Here is a 23,195-nt window from a genome sequence, read left to right on the forward strand (position 1 = left end):
TATGGTGATATTTTTTATTTTACCAATGAAAAAAATAATCTCATAAGTATATAAATTAATGTTTTATGGAAACAGAATTGATAGAAAAAAACGCTGGCAAAATGCTGAGTTTAAATGGCCATTTTGATATGTATACTTTCAGTAAATATGTTCATTTCTGCTTCCTTGAATTTATTTTGTTTCAGTAGATGGAGTTGGGTGATACTTTCAGTGCAGCCAAGAGCATTAAGCAAAGAGCTATAATAGACCAGTGTTCCTTTCATTTACAGAGTGTCATGTAACTCATTAAAATGTCACTGTCTAGAAGCAAGAGAACCAAGCCCTGCTTTTGAAGATCAGTTAGAAAATATTTTTAAAGTTTATAAATGGTTTTTCTATTGTTTTTTGTTTTTCAAACAATTGTGCTTCTTGAAACTGCAGGTTCTTAAAACAGAAGGAGAGGACCTTGTCCCCAGAAGCTATTGGGATACTTTGAGACGTAGCACAAGCCAAGCACTCTTTTCAGACCTTGCTGAGGTATAAAACAACCTCTCTGGTCTCTGCTCCATAAACAGACTGCTATTTTATTTATTCTGTTCTGATTGCTTTCTTATATTATGCACCTTGTTTCTTCTTCTCCTTTTAATTACTTTTTTGTTTTAAACCTCAAAGTTCTCAGATCAAATGCATTTGGTTCTATACAGTGTGATAACTGAGGGTTGTTATTGCCAAGAAAAAGCAAAGTTACCTTTTGAAAGAGTTGGAAGATGAAGTCTTCTTCAGTCCTCACTATAAGCAGCATTGCTAACACTAATAGTCATGGCAGTTCACAGAGAAGTAATTCAGGAAACCTTTGTCATTTAGACGTAGTCCAGTAAAATGACAACTTTTTATGCTTTTAATCTTTACATATTTATGTGCTTTTTACGTATCTTATCAGAGCCAATCTTCACAAAACGTATAATGCAAAGATTGATTTAATTATTGGAGAAAGCCAGGAATGTTTTAAGGTAACCAAAACATTGGTCCATCTTTTTTATATTACACAATCATTATTGAGGTCTAGAAATACCGCTGAGCTGTCAAATTAATTTCCATAATGCTATAAATTCTAATAATTCTTGTTTCATGATCTGCTTCTAAATAACTAAGTTAGATATTTCTTTGTATTTATCATTTCAGAGGGTCAGAAGACTAGATAATGTATGCTTTTGTGTGCCCCACAGAGTGAGAGTGATTGCTTTGCTTGGTAGTGGCATTAAGAACATACAGCAACTCCCCACTAACTCTGGTCTCAGAGTTCCATGTTCCCTAAGCAGGATCATAATGAGAAAAGAAGAAACTGAAACTGACCTCCAGAGTAAAACAGTCTTTTTCCTTGGTTTGGAAGCAATGTGGGATTCACATTAAAAGTAATTAGTGTTTTGTCCCTGCTGCTCCTCTTCAGAAGCTATTGAATAATCTGAGGACTTTGATGGACTTATTTCTAATTTCCAGGCTAAATTTACTCATAGTCCCTTTATATCAGTCTGCTGTTCATTCATTTTCATAGGGCTTTTTCTTCTTTAGTGTTAATCTTCATACTCATGGTTGTGTTCATAAATGCAGTCATAGCCCTGTTTAAATTTATTTGAATTTTAATTATGGGCCAAACAAAATAAAGTATTTGATTTTTCTTTTAAGGTAGAGCCTACATTTCCTAGGTATCAAATAAGCCTTTTCCGTATTTCTCTCAGCTTGTGTTCATATCCCTTCAACAAATCAAAATGTGGTGTTACAGAATTTTTACAACAATATTTATAGCAATATCCATAGTAGTAACATATACATAGTAATCTTGCAATAAAGCAGTAGACCCATCCTATCTTCCCTTGCTCCTACATTGATGAGCTTCTGAACTGTTAATCCAGTTATTAATCCTAATTTATTCCGCCAAATTTTAAAATCCAGAATATCAGTGCTCTTGTCTAATCAGATAAGGCGACATAGAGGGGAGAGGCTTCTAATTTCACTGATTATTCAAGAAGCTTGGGGCATTGAGCTTTCTGAATGAAATGTTATTTTAGTGTACAGTTATTGGGCATTAATTCCGTTCGAAGTATACATGGATTTAAATTAGGTAATCTCTACACACGTTTAATTTGGAGGGGGAGGTTTTCTAGTATCTGATGCCTCAGACTAATATCTGTAACTATACTGTAATTGAAGCTTAATAGCAACTATACTTAGTAGTGATTTAAATTCTCTGTAAAGTGTATAAAAAGCCTTGTAAATAATTTTTTGAAGAAAAATCATGTTCTGCATTTTCTCCACTGACAATTTCCCACTTCACACTTTAATTATCTTTATCTTGTTGGTTTGAGCCAGCTGGCTTTCATCCATATCCTTATCTCACCCAGGTATTCTTGCATCTGAATATTATAGCTATTTGTAGTAAGAAAGTGATTATAAAGCAAGGTGACATTGGGGTCTGTGTTGTTTCATAGGCTTTTGAGAAGTCTTTGTGTAAGTTGAAAAGGACAGTAAATAAGGTTTGTTGCTATGGGAATCAAAAGGTCTCTTTGGGAGAGTAAAGTTATTTATCACATCTAGTGTTCTCTAGGACCGTGTATAATACTGTTTCTGCTCTTACTAATTTAGCAATTCCACTGTCCTGTTGGAATATGGCAATTACCACTAAATTCAATTTTAGGGTTTATTCGTAAATTACTAAGTGAAACTGGAAATCAGTAGGTTAGTTGTCACTGTTGGAAAAATCAAGAGTTTGCAGTAAGAAAGCTCTTATTAAATCAAATCATAAGATACATACTTAATTACTGGGATATGTTGGTAAAAGTGGAATCAATGCTCATAAGCATTAGTCAACCCTTTTTAATCAAAAACTTGAAATTAATTTTGCAGAATACAAAATAAATAGACTTTACACAATTCAGGCTAGAAAATAGAAAGGAGAAGATATTGCCATTTTTCAGCAAGTCAGTCAAGTGATTGAAACACTTGTCTTCAGTCTGTCTCTCTACCTGCATTTGTATATCAGTTAGTGTAAAGGTAAAGAAAAATGACAATTATTTTATTCTCATTTAAATGACTACAAAATATATTTGATCAAAATTGAGGCTTATATTTGTATACATAGAAATGGGTGAGGCAATTTAATTTGCATTGAAAATAAAATAAAATTAATTTTATCATGAGAAATAACTAATAGATTTAAATGATTAAAGCTTCTGGTTTTATCCTTTACCATATAAAAGAGAATTTATTTAATGCTATCAATGCAGAAGGGGTACAGGAATAATTTTCAGTTGCCTGCAGTTCTTCAGAGAGCCATATTAGATTGAGTTTCTGCAGTGAGGTTTTTGTTTGGGGTTTTTTCATTTAGAGAGGCCAACCAAGTGGGAATTGTGAAAAGACTTACAGATTGTAGTTTTTTTTAAACAGTTCTTTAGATATCAGCGAATGCAACCTAAGACTAAGGTTTTGAAATGTTTTTGCGAGATGAAAGGCTGTAATTTAACATTTGATATCTTTTCAGTGTACTTGAGGGAAATTGTTTGAATGTGCTCAGGGATTTAATTGCTTAAAAGACATAAGAAATCAGGGTATCTGCATTTCAGTGTATTGTGTCCTGTAGTGGAGGATAACAATATTAAAAGACAAATAGTGATTACTTTTCTGTATTAGTTTGCTCACTTGAAGAGCTGAGCTCTCTAAATTGTAGGGCATGAAATATCTCTACCTTTATATACACTATGTCATCTTATTTCTCCCTGGAGAAGAATATGAGAATAAAGAGGAAGCTAGAGTACATGAAATGCAATCTTGAGAATCCTAAACTGATTATACTAAAGAACAGAAAAGTCTCTCTCAGTTCTTTAGATAGGATGCTGAAAGGAAGGGATTTGTATTGTTACTGCCTTGTGTTTTTCCTTGTTGTTGATACATAAATACTCTTAATGAATATTGCACTTTAGGTTTTTTACAAATCAGTATGTAAATTTGAAAATAATATAGTGTATTTTAGAGAATATAAATGTGAAATGCTTTTTCATGATACATGGTTTATCATGATGTTGAACTCTTGCATATTGTTCAAAATTTTTTCCTGGTTTCTTCACTTAGAGTTTCTTTGTTACAAATTTATAGCCTCTTCAGTGAAGAAATAGTCTTAAAGAACTATTGAGAACTAAAGTGTGGCTTGCAGGTCTATATGTATAGGTTTTTATAGAGCTGTATAAACAATTTTCTGTACCTGTGGTAGATCCCACAGGGTCATAATGTATCATTATGGTGCTAAATTATTACTGTTACATCTTCCAAATATTTGCAAGGTTTCTGTACTGTGCCTTGCTTTGTACTGTAACACTAGAGTCAGACAAACTTTCTAATGGGTGGTAGCTTGCCTAGGAAGAGCAGAGACTGCTCTACTACTCTTTGCTTTTCGTAAAGTCTTCTCTTTATAAGAAAAATGAGAGCTTGGATGGGAGGTAATCTCTGAGTAGGTGCAGTAAGGAGACCAAATACATTACTTTTTAAATTTCTAATGTTGGCAAAAGCATGTTAATTCCAGGAGGACAGTGTCATGTTGAGCTACTGTGGCTTATTCAAGAACCTTATATTACTGAATTATTCTTTAGCTCTTCAGTGTGTATCATGAACTTCTTTTTCAAAGAAGAAAAACAATGCATATATACAATAATTAAGGGCAATGAATATTTAGTAAAAAAAGTGGAATATTATGCAATCACTATACACAGATGATAGTTGCTTCTGTTTGGATTCCTGTTTACAACTTGTGCTATTACAAATGGTCAAAATTAGTTGGCTTTCTCTTCTAATTCTGGCCCTCAAAACCTTTGTTATTTATTAAGGAAAAAGTATTAATACATATTCAGAGATTCCAGTCCTGCGCAGAGAGCACAACCCGGTACACGAGGAACAGTCTTAAGAGAAGTAATCCAAATATTGCTTCATTATTTCAAAATATTTAATCATTCTGGTGGTTTAAATGTATTTAGGCAATAACATTTAACATGTAGCTATCTACAACTTACAGAAAAGGATCATGTAAAGTACACCTAACTGATGTGATTTTGGAACACAATCCCATACTTACTTTTGTAATATGGAATAAGAGTATATGAACTAATGTACTTTAATTTCTTTGTAGTTTCATAGTAGAAGGGAAGTGAGATTGTGTACAAAGGGAGTTATATTTTATGGTTTACCTTAACTGACGAGATTACTTTTTTCCTCACAAGTTTCTGGTTTTATTTTTCATACCTTTTCCCCCTTCACTGCAGCTTCCATGACATCATTCTGTTAGTTTAACTACTTTCTACTAAATGCAATTAACAGCTATTTTTACTTTGTGTGAAAATTGCATGACAAAATTAATGTAATGGATTGCAATATTAAAATCTTTTCAAAGACTACAAACATAAAATACAAACTCTTAATTGAAAATTCCATTATAATTATACTTCTGTATCTGATCCAATCATGGCCTTTAATTATTTTTTATTCTAATATTCAAGCGTGCTGATGATATTACAAGTTCGTCAGATACTACACTGCTTGTACACTTTTTTGGCAAGAAAGGAAAAGCTGAACTGAACTTTGAAGATTTTTATAGGTGAGTCTCAACTTAATTAATTCCTTGTAAAAAATACTTGTTTACTTGTTCTAATTAGTGTGTAATACATTACTATTTGCATAGCTTATGCAGGTATGTTTATACGGGTTATGTTCCCTCTGTGTGTGTTATATACACAAAGAGCAAAATAAAACAGTAAGTGGCCCAATAATAAAAAGTCCTCTTCCAGTGTTGCTGGAAATTTTAGGTAGTTTGGGGTGGAAAGGTTATATCCCAGCCCTGTCCTTATTTAAGGACATGAACAGTAAAAATATAAAGTATGACAATTTCTTAACATTTTATTTGTGCTTTAGATTTATGGATAACCTTCAAACTGAGGTTCTAGAGATAGAATTCCTTTCCTACTCTAACGGGATGAACACCATCAGTGAGGAAGACTTTGCCCATATTCTCTTGAGGTACACAAATGTGGAAAATACATCAAGTTACCTGGAAAACATGCGTGGCAGTATTCCTGAAGAAAAGGTAATTGCTTAGCAGTGGACCACAGCGTGCAGTCCAGGTGTCATTAACATGAAAACATAGCTTTGTTGTACTGAGTTACTTAGCACCAGGATTTTATTTTGATCATAAACTGCATGCCTGTTTTTTTCAGATTACTTGCTGAATAAAATATAGAAGAGTAAATAGCATAGAATTCCGTATTCTATGGAATATTCCATAGGGTTTAGCTAGTAGTATTGTTGAAGTTTAGATAGAACATAACAGATAGATAAAACAGGTTAAATTGCAAAAACCATTAAAATAAAAATTTTCTAGCAATGAATTATCAAAACCCCCTCTCTTTCTCTCTTTCTCTCCTTCTTCCTTCCACTGCCACTGCAAGTATATAAAGTCATATATGAAGGTTATGGATAACCTTCAAACTGAGGTTCTAGAGATAGAATTCCTTTCCTACTCTAACGGGATGAACACCATCAGTGAGGAAGACTTTGCCCATATTCTCTTGAGGTACACAAATGTACCTCCTTAGAAATAACATCACATTTTATCTTACTGTTTTATAGTCTTATCAGTGAATTGCTTGTAATTATTGTTGGGTGTGTGGGTTTTTTAATGACTGAAGAGACAGAAATTGTAATATAAACAGTAAAGGTCAGGAGGTAGATAGTCATTATTTGTTTAACAACAAATATGTTGTCAGAAGTGTATCTGAGACAAATGTAGTAGAAACTATGCATCAGGGATAATCTATAGGATAATGTTAAAAGTAGCCCTTCAAACAAGAGATGTTTTGGATATACTTCTGTTCATGTTTACAGAAAATCAGATTAATCTGTCCTAGGAATCTAACTCTTTCAATAGCTATATCTTTTAATAGCATTGACAGCAGAGCTTGCAAAGAAAAGTAATACATCAGTTTGAACAGTTTATTTAGGTTTTGTTTTTATTTGAGGAATGACATTTTAATTTCAGTTTTCACAGTAAGATCAGTCAACTGACCTGATAGAAGCACACTCCAAAAATCAACAGTTTTATGTTCAGATATGTGGATTATCTGATTCTTCCTGTGGTTGTACAGCATTAGGGTCACTGAGTGTTAAATATAGCTGGGAAAGCAGGGCTGTCTCTTTTGACCAGATTAGGTGTCAGATGATATGGTTAAGATTGTGATCAGAGTTCCTGCTCAGTCACTCTTTCCAAGTTCCTGGTATAGGCACTGAGGTGCTCAGATCAAACTGCTGTAAAAGGTCTGTGCAGCTTTCAATATTCAGAGCCAAGACAGTGCAACAGAACTGCTATAACTGCATGGTTCCAGATGGAAATCTAAAAAAACCAAAAACAAAACCAAAAACAACAACAAAAAGAACCCCAAAAAACCAAAAAAACACTCATTTTGGATCTTGTGTAGAAACAATAACGTAAGTATCATTTGGGAAACTGAAAAATAATGACAGTTGTAGTTATAGAAATACTTTGAATGTCAAAGGTAAATACTAAGTAAATATATAGACACTTTATTTTGTACAGGTATTAGTCTTTGAAGTTCATATCTAAGTCTTCCAATGTCACAGCAAGTATTCCACTGTAGTTTCCTCTTCTTGGTCTCCATTGGGACCAACAGTTAAGGGAAACCTCCATGTAGAAAGCTTTTTCATTTACTTACAAATTTGCTTTTATGCTGTGATCTGGCAATGTCCTGACACTGGACAGGTGCCACATATTTGGGTATTTGAGGTATGTCACATGCTATACCTTCATTAAGTGAAACAAGACATTGCTGTTTTTCATAACTTTGTATCCTGGGCTTGGAAGATGTGCTGTCACTACATCTCTTATGCTGGCCACAGGCTTTGAAGAATAGAACTTTGCCTATTACTGCCATGGAGGTGTTGTTCATATGTTGTTCAAATGTTACCACATTTTTTGGCTCTATTCATAACACTATAATTTGAAAATTACAAAATTTGCTCTTTATTTCATGACAGTGATGTGCTGCAATACTAATACTAACCAGAGGATTCCATTCAGAAGAAAAATTAGTTGAGTCTGTAAAGTAATATGCCCATACTCTCACAGCTGGCAGTGTTAATGTTTCATGGCACTGTATGAGAAGCCCCTAAAGCAGCATGATGATCTTTTGTCATATTTTAATCATGTTAAAATGTTCAGCTGGCATGCTGCCTGCTCACAGGATGTCTTCCTCCTTTTACTAACTAGATGCCAAGCAGTGATTCATGTAAGCTGGCATGATGAATTACTACAGATACCATCTCCTGAAGGAAGTCTGTGTATTTATAGCAGCATTGGTACATTAATCTGAGTTTTCTTTGCTGTAGTAAAACATAATCTGTCCATATAAATTAAAAAGTTAGCTTCCTTTTTTTGTCATGGTTTAATCCCAGCCACTGACTAAGCTACACACGGCCATTTGCTCACTCCTCCACCAGCAGGATCAGGGAGAGAATTGGAAGGGTAAAAGCCAGAAAACCTTAGGGATGAGAAAGAGCAGTTTATTAGGAAAAGCGAAACCAATGCACACAAACAAGATTTTTGGAGTAGCTTGACGTCTTACACTTACTTTTTGCATTCAGAAGTTTTACAGATAAATTGGTGCACATTAAGGATTTGTGAACCTAAAAATGTCAACTCAAGACCTGGGTGGATATTCTCTACAACTGCTGTTTTGCCATAGTACCTGAGGCTCCTGGCTGAGAAAGGAAGTTTCACTGATCTAGGAATTTCATAAATGCATGGCAGAGTTATTCCAGTCCTGTAGAGTTTTCAGTCTAAACACAGTGTAAGAACCAGAACTTGGACACACAGACTAATAGTGTCAAATGCAATGAAACAAAAAGACAGTATTGATAATATTAAATTCAGTTTTTAAGATAAAAATTTAAATAAGGTGATAGTTCTATTGTAGCAACATAGAAACTTATGAGGGTTTCCTCCCAGTTGTGAAGGATCTGCTTGTTGAGAAAAGCAATTCATGATGCAGATGGGCCAAGCTCTCCAAAGAGTTTATAAATCCTAGCTAGTGGTAACGTAGGATCACTTTAGCAGGGGTTTACATCTCAAGTGTGTGGAGACCTATTAAATTCTTCTATTATAACACTATTATGCTGCTCTCCCTATTTCCACAGTCCTTGCTGTTTCATATGGGTTAGCATCCAACCTCTGCCATCTTCTGGCACAAACCTATATTTACACATTTCCTGTCTTCCACCATACTATAAAGACTATGTATATGTTTGAGCAGAGACATAGATCAATGTTTTAGTTTGAACATAAAGGCTCACAGGTATTACTAATTGCCTTCAAGTATATTTTCAGAGACAAGTTCTTAAATAGAATAAAAGAATAAAAACAAATGAGAAAATAGCCAGGAATTTAAAGGAGTTAAATAGCCAGGAAGTTAAAGGAGTCCAGAGAGATCAAGATATTCAGAATGGCTGAGACCAGGAGGAAGTTGATATAGGCAATGGTCCTGGCTTAGTTCAAAGTCTCATTTTCAGAGGCTTTCAGAATTGATTTAGAGATGGTTGATCAGATGTTTGGATCTCTAACTAAGATGAGAAGAGTGCAGAACAAATATTACAAGGAATGAAGATAAACTCTTTCAACAAGAACATTTTCAGTGGAACTTTCACGGAAGATAGTCTAAAGTCTGGTCAAAATGCAATTGATTTTTTTAAAAAGCTGAACAAATGCTGCAGTACTTGGAAACCCTCAGCTGAAGAGACTTGGGTGTCTAAATCTGGGTATATAAAATTTTCACCCTCAAATACAGGCTTAAGGTAGATCATAATATTTATTTATTAATCCATTCATGTATTCATATGAGCACATTCACATATATATAATAGTGGTTTTCAGGTTTCCAGTAGTAAACATACTCCAATGATAATTCAAACCTAAACTTTTTATTCTCAGTATTGACTATCCTATTGTAATAATCCTAGAAATCTTAAAAATTGCCCACAGCAATGGAACAGTATTTCTGACTGCTCTGGTGAGAGTTGATGTCATGTTGTAGTTGCAGAGTAAAGACAATACTGCATTCCTCAAGAAACTCTGGCTCTCTACTGTTTGACTTTTACTACAAATCCCTTTAAAAAAAACAAAAAAAAGAAATTTGCATATATAATTGCAAGGTTTGTTTATTCAGTTGTTATTACTATTGATGATTCTTACAGTGCATATTGTTGTCCTGGTTTTTAGGGTATCACATTTGAAGAATTTAGATCATTTTTTCAATTCTTGAACAATCTAGAAGACTTTACAATTGCAATGCAAATGTATAATTTTGCAAGTCGTTCCATAGGTCAAGGTAAGTATCTATATATTTTAAAAATCCATTCATATCCATTTAGAACTGTTGACAAAAATGCGCCTTTTTTTTTTTTTTTTAATTTTATTTCCTAGTTTGTAGTTTTAATGCTCCAAGTAAAAGGTTAAAATGCTAGGACACCAGCTTTGAAGAGGAGAAGGCTTGGTCGTATCATAAGAGATATCATGCAAAGTCATATAAGTGGGAGACAAGCTGAATGCAGAATAGTTGTCCATCAAATCCTACAATACAAGAGTTAAAAGGCACTTGATGACACCAGTGAGAGATCAGATTAAAGTAAACAAAAGCATTTATTTACACAGTGAGTATCTGAAAATTAGCCTTCTACAAAGGCTGTAGAAGAAAGCAGTGTCAGAAGGTCCAAACAGAGATCAGACAGATTTTCAATAAATCACTAAGTGGGTACTTAAATAACCAGGCATGTATGTACCTCCTAAAATACTTAATAAAACAGTTGTGATGTCTGGGGAAACACAAGTTGAGCAACATGCAAAGTGGTCAGACTTGTGTGCTCTCCTCAAGTAGCCTCTTCATGGGTCTGACCCTGTAACACCAGCATGGTCCTGCCTCATGTGGCCTTAACCAAAGGATTGTATCATTCTCTCTGTGCTCTATTTCTTGGGTTCTGTTTTGTGTCAAATAAGTAAATGCCATATATGTAACAGGTTTAATTATAATATGATATTCTAATTTTGTTGTTGCACATAGTACAGTATATGGACCACTAAGCAGTGTAATTTTATATCAGTTAGGAACTACTTGGTTTAGAACTGTGGAATTCAGTCCTAATTTTCACTTTGTCATATTTTGAGTATTTAAATGTGAAATTTCGAGTTAAAAGTTTACATATATTTCATAATATGCTGTTCAAAAAGTACCCTTAAATTCACCTTTTAATTTTTTTTCATGGTGTTCTCCTTCTGCAGATGAATTCAAGCGTGCTGTGTATGTAGCCACAGGTGTGAAACTCTCACCACATTTGGTGAACACAGTCTTCAAGATTTTTGATGTCGACAGAGATGACCAGTTGAGTTATAAAGAATTTATCGGCATTATGAAAGACAGACTCAATAGAGGGTTTAGGGTAAGGATTCTAATTTTTATAGTTATCTTAGTGGACTTTGCTACTTACCACTACTTTAGCATCGGCAGCACCTGTAGATTTCAAACCAGCAGTGCTTATGTTTAAAGACATTCATTTTATACATATATTTTAAGACTTACATTTATAGAAATACTGAAGCAATCTGTAAGATAAAATCCTTCATACATTCTTCTTTTTTTTTTTTTTTTTTTTTGTTAGAAAGCAATACTTAGAGGACATGATGTACCTTTATAATGTGCAAACCAAATAGGAGATGAGACATCCCCTGTATACTGTCATTTCTTCTGTACTGTGTGATTAATAGATTAGCATTAAGTATTTTAACAATGGCAGCAATTATTTCTCTATTGCTTGCAGAGAAAAGAGAATTTGTTTCTCTCAAGCTCAAGAAGTTAAGTTAAAGGTCAACTCCTCTAAAACATTATATAAAATACCAAGTGCTCATAATGACAGTTTGAAAGAGTTGCAGCAGAAGGTAGTTTTAATTTTCAGATAAAAATTAGTGAAGTGGTGCTGAACAATGCTGTGTTCTAATTCACAGCTGATTTTAATAATTAAACCCTGAATCTAATATTAAATTATAATAAGCTAGAGGGCAGGAAACTACTTGCAGTCATTTTTTTTCTTCATATGACAGGTGTTAACATTTTTAACTAAACATAAAATGGTGTTCTAACTAACAACCTTATTACTTTATTGCTTAGACATAAATCTTAAACTCTTAATTCCTAAAGTCACATTTCAATTTGTTATTTCTGTAATTTTAGTTAATTGTGTAGTTAGCTTCCTAAATCTAATTTTAGAACTTTTGTGGTGTTGAGTCTAATAGTTTACTTGTTATTTCTGTAATATTATGATCAAATATCAAATGTGGATAACAACCTCTGTATTTGTTACAAACTTATTCCTTGTTGGTCCTCAATTCCTTTTATTATGGTGTGGTAATGATGATTGTTTCACAGTCGTTTCAAGTTGTTCAGCTATATGTTTTAGTTGTTTACTAATTGTAAATGTGCAGTGTATGTTAATTTAACCAGCAAACAGTCTGCTTACTAAGTAATTCTTCTATTTATTACATGTTCCTGTTTCACAAAATGCATGACAGAAATCACATATAATTTTAAGAATTATATTATCCAGCACTATTCAGTGTTACATCTGTATCTTGCTTTTCCCTAGACCACTATAAAATATTCCAGTGGACTGTAAAGAACTATAAAGAATAGCCAATATTCAGAAGATTAACACAGTCTTTCATAAATTACAATTTTAATTTAAGTTAAATACTAGAGAACTCCTGGATTAGTAGACAATTGTGATTTGGTCCTGTAATTCAGTTAAATTCATTCTCTTCACTAATCAGTAGTATTTCAAGACAATTACAGTAGTAAACTGAGGAATTACAATTTCCAGTAAGTTTTCGTAAGTGTCACACAAACAAATTTTTTCCAAGAGTGGATAGCAGTAAAAATTCTGCAAAACTTTGCCTTCATAAAAAAAATCTGCAACAATTTTGCCTTAATAAACACCCCCCACTCACTGCAGTCTTGGTTTAGAATGAAAAGTAGAAAATGCTTAAGAACCAGAAAAAATTGGTGGAAAGTGTTATTAATTGCTTCCTATTGTTTGTATGTTAAAAGTTGCAGACTATTTAATGTGTCCAAAGCAAGTAAAACTTTACCCTCTTGCTCCTACAAATATGTAGGGCTCAAATGTTGTTTTGTGCTAAATCAAAACTAACAAATTACTAACCTTTTCTTTATCAATAACTGTGTTTTGAATCCATATGAAAATTCAGTCAATTTCATTATACAGATGAAAGATCGTAACAGCTTCAGCTTAGTCAGTATTTTGTAGCAACATAGAAATCTTGGCCATGAAAAATCTGAAACCCCTTATGAAGTATAAATGCCTGATTTTAAGTATTCCACATTAATGTCTGCCAATTAATGTAGTATCTGATTATCTCTCTATAAAAATCCCAAAATAAGTTAGGCCTGTGATTGGAAATACGATTTTACAATTAACACTTTGTACTGAGCAATTCTACCTTTTTAAAAGTTGTTTCACTTATTATGTTTGCCCAGAATCTTGAGGCCATTACAGGATTTGGTACTGGCGGCATGTAGTTTAAGAAAGGGCATTCTGTGATTATATAGTCGGACTAAAGTGAACCTATTTAAGAGCAAAGAGTCACACAAGTCCAATAAAAATGCAGTTCTGAAACATCAGTCAGTATGTAGAAGGTTTGTCCTATTTAAAAGCTTAGCCTTGAACTTAAAAACTTCAGGAGGGTCAGGTACTACCTCTTATAGGAACACAACACAAATGAACGTGTTCATTTTAATACAAATGTTAGATACTCTTTTGGAAAAGTAAATGTCTTCAAGATTTTACCAAATGAATTGTCTCTTTTTCTGCAATTTTGTAGCACAACCTGAAACCTTGTTTTTGTTTTAGCAGTTTGAAGCAAACTCATATGTTAAGCTGCCATCAAGTGGTCAGTCAGAGTATTGCCATAAACTTATTAAAAATGGTCAAAAATTAAAAGCTATTTTTTGCTTACTGTTTAGTTAAAATCATTATTTCCCTTCTTTTTCAATTTTAAAAATATATAAGAAGATTTCATTTGCTTTACAAATTCCAATTTGTAAACCAGAAGATTTGGAAATTAATGACTAAATGATAAACATTTTGCGTAACACATACTGTACTGTATCTCCTAGCTATTTGTCAATTAAAGCCATTTTTTTGTATTTTCATGATACTGTTGTCTTATGCTTACCCCTGGCTGCCTTCACGTGTTGTCTGCATCTGCACACTTCTCCATCTTCTGCTCCACAGGGCTACAAACCTATACAGAGGTATACTACTTTCAAATCCTGCGTGAGGAAGGAGCTCTATAGCAGATAAATGACGGTATGTGTTAGCCACCAGTCTGAGTGTGCTGGCATGCCTGCAGGAATGGCTGAATGTTGAACTGTCACTGCTCTGTTTCCTGTTCCAGAACTCAGGAATAGGTTATATGGCTGCAAGCAATGTAGTAGCTCAAGGTATCATGTTGTGTTTTTGACTGAAGCAATAGAATTTTATCCTGGAGTTGGTAATGACTGACTCACACTGTCACTGTTCTGTGAGCCAGCTGTGATTTTGTATTGTGTTTGAAATTAGGAAGAGTATTTTTTCATAGTTTCTGTTGCTGTTTTCTGTCTGTCCCATTACCTCTTTTTAAGTAATTTTTCAGGTATCTATAGCTAATAAGTATTTACCAAGGAAGATTGTAGAGGCAGATTTTTCTGACTTTTAGTGACTTCATTCTACTTTGCTTTATATTGCTACATTCTTGAAAGCAATAATAATGTATTTTTGCCTCAATTAATGCAGCAATTTTGAAAAATCAGCATTGTGTCCACACATAATCATCATGGCCCTTTTCACATATCTACTACATGAACATCCATTTGTACAGTTCAATTGTACTGGGGATTTCAGTGTAAAAACTGGGGTGTGCCTATTCAGTAGCTGTGTTGTGAAACTGTTTGTCACACAGGGGACATAGGCACTGCATTAATAGACATTTTTCCTCTTACATAAAGGAAGAGTTTGTTCCTTTGTAATTTAAGGATTTTTCCTGTTTCTATGTAAAGACTTTGCAGGAGTTGCTCTGAAGGCTGTTGGCTCCCAGATGTTTTTTTTTACAGAGGGGAGGAGCAAAGAGATGTACACCATGACAAGCAAGGCCCCATGGCCAGTGGTCTGCTCTGAGTGACCCTGTGAGGAGTCCAGCACATCTCATGCTCCTGAGCCAGGAGGGTTTGACTGTCATTCCCCTGCTGGTTTCAATTCTGAGGCACAGTATTAAGCTGAGACTTTTTGTTCAATACTATACCCTAATACTGAAGCATTGTAATAATATGTGAGGGACAGAATAAGAAATTTGATCTTAACAGAGCATGTGGTTTCTCCACATTACTAATAGGAAGTGTAAATGACTATTAAAGTAGTTTAAACTTTTTAAAATTTAGTATTTCAGTAATCCAAATCACTAGTCACATGAGAGGAAGTCATGACTTTAGTTTAATCTTACGTAACTTTGTACCTTTGAAACTTTTGACTTTCAAAGATTCCTTTCTTCTTTTCTCATGTATTTTTAAAAATAGTTATTAGGAATACTTTGTCTTTTTGTCAAAACCCATATTGTAGTTTCATGTTAAGTATTATTTAAACTGTAAACTTTTCAAGATGTGAAACAGCTCTTACAAGAAACTGCCAAAATGTTCCACGGTCATAATGCTTCCCTAATAATTTCAGTGAATGATATGTGACAAAGTGGAAGAAAATGCAATGACACAAAGGAATCCAGTATCTAATTAACAAACCTGATAAAATTATTTTGGTGACAGCAAGTGAGACTGTGGTAAAAGCATCAAGTATACATACATCAACACCTTGTCAGATCTAAATTCAGGCACTAAATAAATTAATTCTTATGCTGAGATGATGTAAACTGGGAAAAAAATGTACCATGGAGATTTATAAAGGGTTTTATAAATCTCCAGACATGTTGTTCACTCTGTATAAGGTCATTCTCAAAAAAATTATAATATGTCTGCACTACCCATTTGGAGACAGAAGAAAACAGGTTAGTTTCAGGGCATGGACTTGGCTACAGGCAACGTCACTGAGTTAATATAGAGGCTGCTAGGTATTTACCCTGCCCTTCTTCCCACCTGGAGCTCCTGGATGTAGCAAAATTCTTACTGTAATAAAGTCTGCTTCAGTAGTAGGTCTGTGTAAAATATCTGTTGCCTGTGCACTGAAGAATACAATGTAAGCCTTGTATATATAAAATTCTCTCTTCCCTGCTGACACATTAGTTTGCTATTGGTCTTCACTTGAGCAACTGCTTCTTGTCTCTTATCACAAGTCAGAATCACAGAATTGTTAAGGTCAGAAAAGACCTCTGAGATCAAGCCCAGGCGTTACAGTGATGTAACCAACCAGCTGTTGGCTGTTAAGAGTTCCTTTCTGTGCAAAACATAACTCATAATATTTCTTCAGATTTGCTGTAAACTTCTACCAATAGAAATGGCAACTTTAGCGGAAGTATGTGAAGGGATTTGGCAAAAGTACCTGTGGATTAGAATAGAATAGTTCTGTCTTTGCCATACATTCTGGAGTGAAAGTGGATTTTGCATAATTCTAAAAATCATTATTTTCCATTTAGTTTATAAATTGAAAAGATAATAAAAATGGAATCATTGTAAATTTGAAATTGAACAATTTCAATAGGTAATTAAATTTCAGTCTGATGTCCAAAGAAGCACATAAATACCTAACACACAAAAATCAGCTGCAACTACATTCCACAGTTAAATGCAGTACAACTACTATTAATTTTACTTTTTTTCCAAATATAAATGTACAGTTCATTGTGCTTTGAAACACTGTGCTTTTCTATGGTAAATGTAGAACTCTGGTGAAGGAGATTAAGGTACTTGGCATGCTTGGTATAGATCATACCCTACTGTGAATCTGCACTCTGACAAGCAGTAAACAGCACATTGTGCTCTACATCACATATCTCTAAAATGCACTGATGCCATTACTCCACAGTGTAAAGAATGTTGTACCCTTACAATAAATAATGCAAATTTCTCCTTGGGGAGCAACTGTACAAGCTGTGTGTGGTCCCTGCAGGGCACACAGCCTGACTCGGCATTGGCAGGTACTCCTTTGCATACACTGCAGGGAGAACTGAAAAAACATGTTTGTAGAGAACTGCATGACAGAGCACAGAGGAGAGCTCTGCTTTGAATGTCTTGTGGAAGGATTATCTAGGAAATTTCTAAGCCCTTTCAAAGTTAATTTCCAAAGAGGGATGCTACACACCAACTTATGAAGGGATTCGAGTCCATCTAAAGTCCTGTTTGCTAAACTATTCATGTGCTCAGTAGCTGTAATAGATACTTAGGCCATAACTGATTTTATTGACTACTGAAATAATGAAAGTAATTATTACATCACAAATGTAAATCTAGAAATTAATTTCTATGTACTAATAATTTTCTGAGAATATTAAGATTTTTTAAATTAAAATAATTGATTTCTAGATGTTCTGATTATTGTGGGTTTTCAAAATTTATGATTAAAAGCTTTTAGGAGGTAATGGTTAATAGCTGAAAATATTACCTTGAGACTGAGTGAGGAAAGAAATTTATTTTGAAAAAGACATGAAAAACTGAAGCATGGATTCAGAATCTTATTTCTAGCCATTTCAAGTATAAGTTGCTGCCTTCTGTAAACACTTCATTCTGTCAAGTGAGATAAAATTTTTCATGTAGCTAATCTTTTTAAAGCTTTTTATTTCTATACTTTCCTAGTACACAGTAATTGAATGCATCTAGTGTAAAAGATAGCTTTAAAAAAAAACTAGAGGCTGTTGTTTTAGTGTTTGAAGAGACTTTTGCTTACCTCTTCTCTAAAGCAGAGAGGTGAGAGGTGTGTGATTAGGCACAACTTCCTGACTAATCTTACAAAAGTAGTTGGATATTGCGAACTTGGGCTTTTGATCCTAAACCTACAAGAAGCTTAAAAACCTACCTGGAAACAGTGGGAGGAGAATGTTCCAGTGAAACACAAAGGCATTCCAGAACATGTGGACAAGCTGTTCCTTCTGTGGATGTGGTACACTGAGAGTAGATATAACAACAGTGCATACATTAGAAATAAGTAAATGAACAGTCAGTGTATTTCAGCGTTTCATTAAAAAAAAAAAAAGTATATCCTAAAGTACAGGTTAATAAACTGAATATGCTTTTGTTAAATAATGCACTGCAATTTGCAAGTTACACATTTTTTCATGAGATTGACTATAAACATCAGCTAAATGATGCATTCATGTAAGTATGGTTTCCAGTATTTAATTTATAGTATAGTACTGTGGATTAAATTGTGTTCTGAATATCTACAACATCTTTATAAACTTCTATTCTTTTTAATTAAACAAGATGAGGGATAAGAATAAATAGATGTAGTAATTTATTTAACATCTTCACTCAGTTCAACCAAGACAAGGTATTGGACAGTCTCACCATGTGTCCTGGTTTTAGCTAAGAGTGAGTTAATTTTCTTCCTAGTATCTGCTACAGTGCTGTGTTCTAAATGTAGGATGAGAATACTATTGATGACACACTGATGTCCTGGTTGCTATGAGCAGTGCTTACACAGAGTCAAGGACTTCTCAGCTCTTCACCTCACCCCACCTGTGAGGAGGCTGGGTGTGCACAAGGAGTTATTAGGGGACAGACAGGAAAATTGACCCCAACTGGCCCAAGGGATATTCCACACCATGTGGCATATGCTCAGCATATAAACTAGGAGGAAAGTTGTTTGTATCCTCAGTTGCTCTAATTTTTAGTATCTCTCCATCTATTTTTTACAATTACTATGAAAATAGACTTGTGGGTTTAGGAACAGTGGAAGAAATAATGAGATCCAGTGATAACTACGGAGCATAGAGCACAGAGCAGTGAATCTCTCAGGCCAGCCCTTGGCCAGTTTTCCTCTCCATTCAATGGATAACTATTCATGTTGCAGAGCTACAATTTAGGATTAAGTTAATCTAATATATAGAAGCTTTTATGTCATCTGCCCATATGGTATTTGGCTTTTGCTAGTGCCTCAGTTTAATGAACATAATAATTTTTTATGCTTTTTGTTTGGTGTCATGGGTTAACTTTTTAGTATAGTGTCAATACAAAGAAGCAAGGAAAAACTAGAGAGGGAGCTGGACATACCTGAATAAAGAGGAAATACTTTCTTGCATCTTTTAATATGAATAGGCTATTTGTTGAATGCTAATTGTGTGCTGTGAGGTGAGGATGCCTTTTGAATACTTAACCGACATATGGATTTATAACTCTCATTTTATAGAAGTAAATTTAATCTCTCATTATTTTAATAATAAAACATCTATCTAGTATGTATGAGTCTGAATAAAATTTAAGGTAGAATTAATGAATTTAGTGAATGGTATCTTTTTCCCAATTGTATGTTTGTCACTTTTCACAGGAGACTCCGAAGTATGGTTGGAAGGACTATTACTCTTGTGTGATGACTGTAACCAGTGAGCATCTCAGAGATCTGTGGAAGCAATTTCGGAGACGAGATATGCTGAGATAAAGGAAGAAAGCAGGATTATCTGCACTGGCTGGAATTATTTATTCCCATGAATTCTTAATGAAGAACAAACTAACCCAGGTGAATGGTGAATCTTCCAGCTGCAGTAGAAAACACAGGACTTCTTTTCCACTTAGTGTAGTGATCATCAACTCTTAGAACTGCTTTTCAGTTATGTATTTTATTTAATTGGTGAACTAACTATGCCATGTGAGTGGGAGAAGCCTTCTTTTATAAGAACACCTTTTAAATATTATTTTTTATTATTTTGAGATAAATTGTCATTTAAAAGGAAAGAAAAATAAGTCTTACACCTGGGCAGGAAGATGTTTGGCATTTGAAGAGAAACTGCCTGCATCAGCTTAGACTGTGAATTCACTTTCAGGTGAGCACCATTAAAAGTTTGTGCTAAACTGAAAATGAGACTACATTAAGTAGCATAACAATTACATATGGTTTGAATGGACAAATTAAACTCTTAGAGGCTGTTGTTTTACAAAGAGTAAAGCTGTTACGGTTATAATGTGAATGACAGGTATTTACCTAGGAAAAGTACTGTATGAACTATAATGTTCAGATTCTGCAAGTCTTATTATTATGTTTATAAATTTATCCTTTAAAAATAGTCCAAATTTTAAGATGTCTTACAAGCAGTGTGTCAAAGAAAAGTCAAATGTTCAAATTCATGTAGCACACACTTTGTAATATTTATTATAAATCTTATTGCCATACACTGGTATATTTCTGGTAGAGTACAAATTCATGTGTTTCTTGTGAATAGTGCACTTTTATATGAAATGGCACTGAGTAGAAATTATAGTTGTCTAATTTGCTACTCTGGAATGCCATATCTGAAAACTAGATAAATAGCTTGTGTTTATGTCAAACAAAAAACAAAACAAAACATGAATGCATGCACAGTACAGAACAACACTAAGTAATATTATTTGGGTATTACTTGTTTGCTATTCAGCTGCAGTGTTTTTCCTTACTCCCTATTAACATTACTGTTAGGTAGTAGGAATTAAATCCACACAAACAAGAACACATATTTTTTACGCCCTTAAATCTTGAAAAGATTTACTGGACGTTGAATAAATCTGTATCTGTTTAGGAAAAGACTATGCCATTACATAATTCTACCTGAATACGCACACACTTGAACTAATGTCAATAAATTGTCATTAGAAGCAGAAATATTTGGTAGTCAGACAATCAAAACAGAACTAAAATAATGCTTTTAAATATCTCACTACTCCAAATGATGAAATAAAACTTTTTTTTAAATTTTACTTAGTGCACATGTTGTGCAATTACTATTTTATATGTCACGTGAGTAGATGTATGGTGTCTGTGTAACAGTGCACCTAAGTTTTGAAATGCTTACTTTCTAGTAATATATATCTCTGGTAGAAAAATCAAAACAAAATGAGAAGGAAGCTTTTTTGAAGAAATTCCACACTGTGAATTGTAGGAAAAAATATGTGCTAAGTGGCTTTTATCTGAAAAAAAAAAAAAAAAAACCAAAAAAAACCACCAAAACCCAGGCCAGTTCAGAAAACTATCAAAGGATGATACTTCAGTTAATATTTCATGATGAATAAATTCAAAATTTCCACCTTGGTGTCCTTAAACTATTGACAGCAGGAAATAAATAAATTGAGATAAAGGTTCTTGAATTGACACAGCAGAACACAGATAAGCTGTAGTCCCTCTGTGATAATTTAGGGAATCGGCTGTATTCAATGTATCGTCTTGGTATGCAAAACTGTCTCACTGCTTCTTGTCAGCACATGCAAAAACCCAGTTTGCTACTTCAGTGGTGAAGGACAAAGAAAATAGAAAAAAACACTGGGAGTCACTGAAGGGGTTCCCATCCTTCCTTTTCATTCATGACTGCCCACTCACAGTGACCTCCCCTTGAAGGAAGCAGCTGTGCCATCATCATTTTGCTGCTCCACTGCCCTAGGCAATAGTGCACTTTGCTTTTATGGCTGGCTTGAAGCAATTTTAGCATTTTTCTATATATTTCCTATCTATAGCTACTTAATATAAAAGAGAATGTGAAAGTGTCAGATTAGTCTTTAAGACTATTTTTTCTTTATGTTTATTAATATTATTTAATATAAATATGAATATATACATTCATATTCCTGTTTATTTCAAAATAAATGCACTTGAAACTAATTTTCTTTGCAGTGGATGTGATTCAAATTCTTTTGTCATAATAATCTTTTTTTTTTTTTTTTTGGTAACATAAATGTGTAAGTGCTTTGAATTAGAGCATCTTGCCACAACAAAAAAATAGACTTCTTTTCTTCTTTTAGTCATCTCTTTATATAGCTTCACTTTTCACAGAATTCTGCATAAAAGACCTGAAAATGCAAGCACAGGTGAAAGCAAGGCACGGTAATGGCACATGCCATCTGCTGTAGAGGCACCCCTTGGATAAGCAGCAATCACTGGGCTCAATAAAACCTTATTTAAAATCTGCAGAATTCCTGGCAGCACAGAAGATATGTATGCTGAAACTAAATTACATGAAAAGTTGCGTAAATTAAGGCTTTGTTTAAAAGCAGCTCTAGTTCTTCTCTGTAAGTTGAGAAAACTGTAATAATGCAAGTAAATATTCAGATGATGCTTAGGAACTGCCCACAGATGCCTACACCAGCTTGGATAAAATGAGAACTAGGAAACCTCAGCTTTGGGTAGCCTTGTGATACTAACAACTTTTGGCTGAGCTGTGATGAACTCCTATCTCCTGGAAGAATATTCTGTAGTGCAGGCTGCTCCCTGATAATCTGCTGGTGTTTTAGATGCCAGTGGCAGTTTCCCTCACTGCACATTTTAGCAGTAAGAGGATAGATTCCATCCACTGTACATTCTTGCTTTGTATGGCATAAAATGTTATCAGCCTGAAAGGAAAAAACACAAACCATTGAACAGTGATTTCCAGCATTTTGTTGGTCACACTGCCTGGTCTCTGTAGTTACTTGATCTCTTCTTCTCCACCTAAATATCAGCATGTAAATGCAATGATGTAAAGGGGGAAAGAATGATGCGGAAATTTTTCACTTCCATGCGACATTGTGTTACACAATGATTGTTACCTAATGATGTGTCTTGCCCTCTTGTCCCACTGAGGATATAGTCAAGACAGATTCTAGGAAAAGAACTCAAGACTAATACTTGCAGGAGGAAAAAATCAGACCAAAATTTTACTATTCAAAAATTGATCTGGAACTAATTTTTAGCAATACCAAGTTTGAATTCCCCTTAAAATCAAGCCAAAACTTACATGAGTATTTTCTCATATGTGTGAGGTCTGAACACACAGTGTTCTTCCCTATATCTGAGAATCCATGAAAGCATGTGGCACACTGAACCTGTGAGCAGATAGTGCCCTTGGATATATTGCAATTTTTTTTCTTACACATATAATTTAATACGAGGGTGTGCTTTAATCTTGAATGGGTAAT

General features: G+C 34.1%; 1 protein-coding gene across 9 annotated transcripts in view; it reads left to right on the plus strand.

Annotated features, from left to right (window-relative positions):
- Window positions 1-21,903, plus strand: part of MICU3 (mitochondrial calcium uptake family member 3) — a 52,076-nt gene extending 30,173 nt beyond the window's left edge. For 3 of the 9 annotated variants that reach the window (XM_030271150.4, XM_041715759.2, XM_041715763.2), the window contains 6 exons: window positions 421-516; window positions 5,517-5,614; window positions 5,929-6,100; window positions 10,301-10,409; window positions 11,357-11,514; window positions 19,609-21,903. In XM_030271150.4, coding sequence (XP_030127010.4) covers window positions 421-516; window positions 5,517-5,614; window positions 5,929-6,100; window positions 10,301-10,409; window positions 11,357-11,514; window positions 19,609-19,719 — 744 coding nt within the window. In that variant the 3' untranslated portion in view covers window positions 19,720-21,903. Of the gene's footprint in view, window positions 1-420; window positions 517-5,516; window positions 5,615-5,928; window positions 6,101-10,300; window positions 10,410-11,356; window positions 11,515-14,379; window positions 14,455-19,608 lie in introns of all 9 variants that reach the window. The other 6 variants (XM_041715760.2, XM_072928222.1, XM_072928223.1 and 3 more) reach the window with 3 other exon arrangements.
- The last annotated feature ends 1,292 nt before the right edge of the window (window positions 21,904-23,195 follow it).

Source organism: Taeniopygia guttata, chromosome 4 (assembly GCF_048771995.1).
Source record: "Taeniopygia guttata chromosome 4, bTaeGut7.mat, whole genome shotgun sequence".
NCBI lineage: Eukaryota > Metazoa > Chordata > Aves > Passeriformes > Estrildidae > Taeniopygia > Taeniopygia guttata.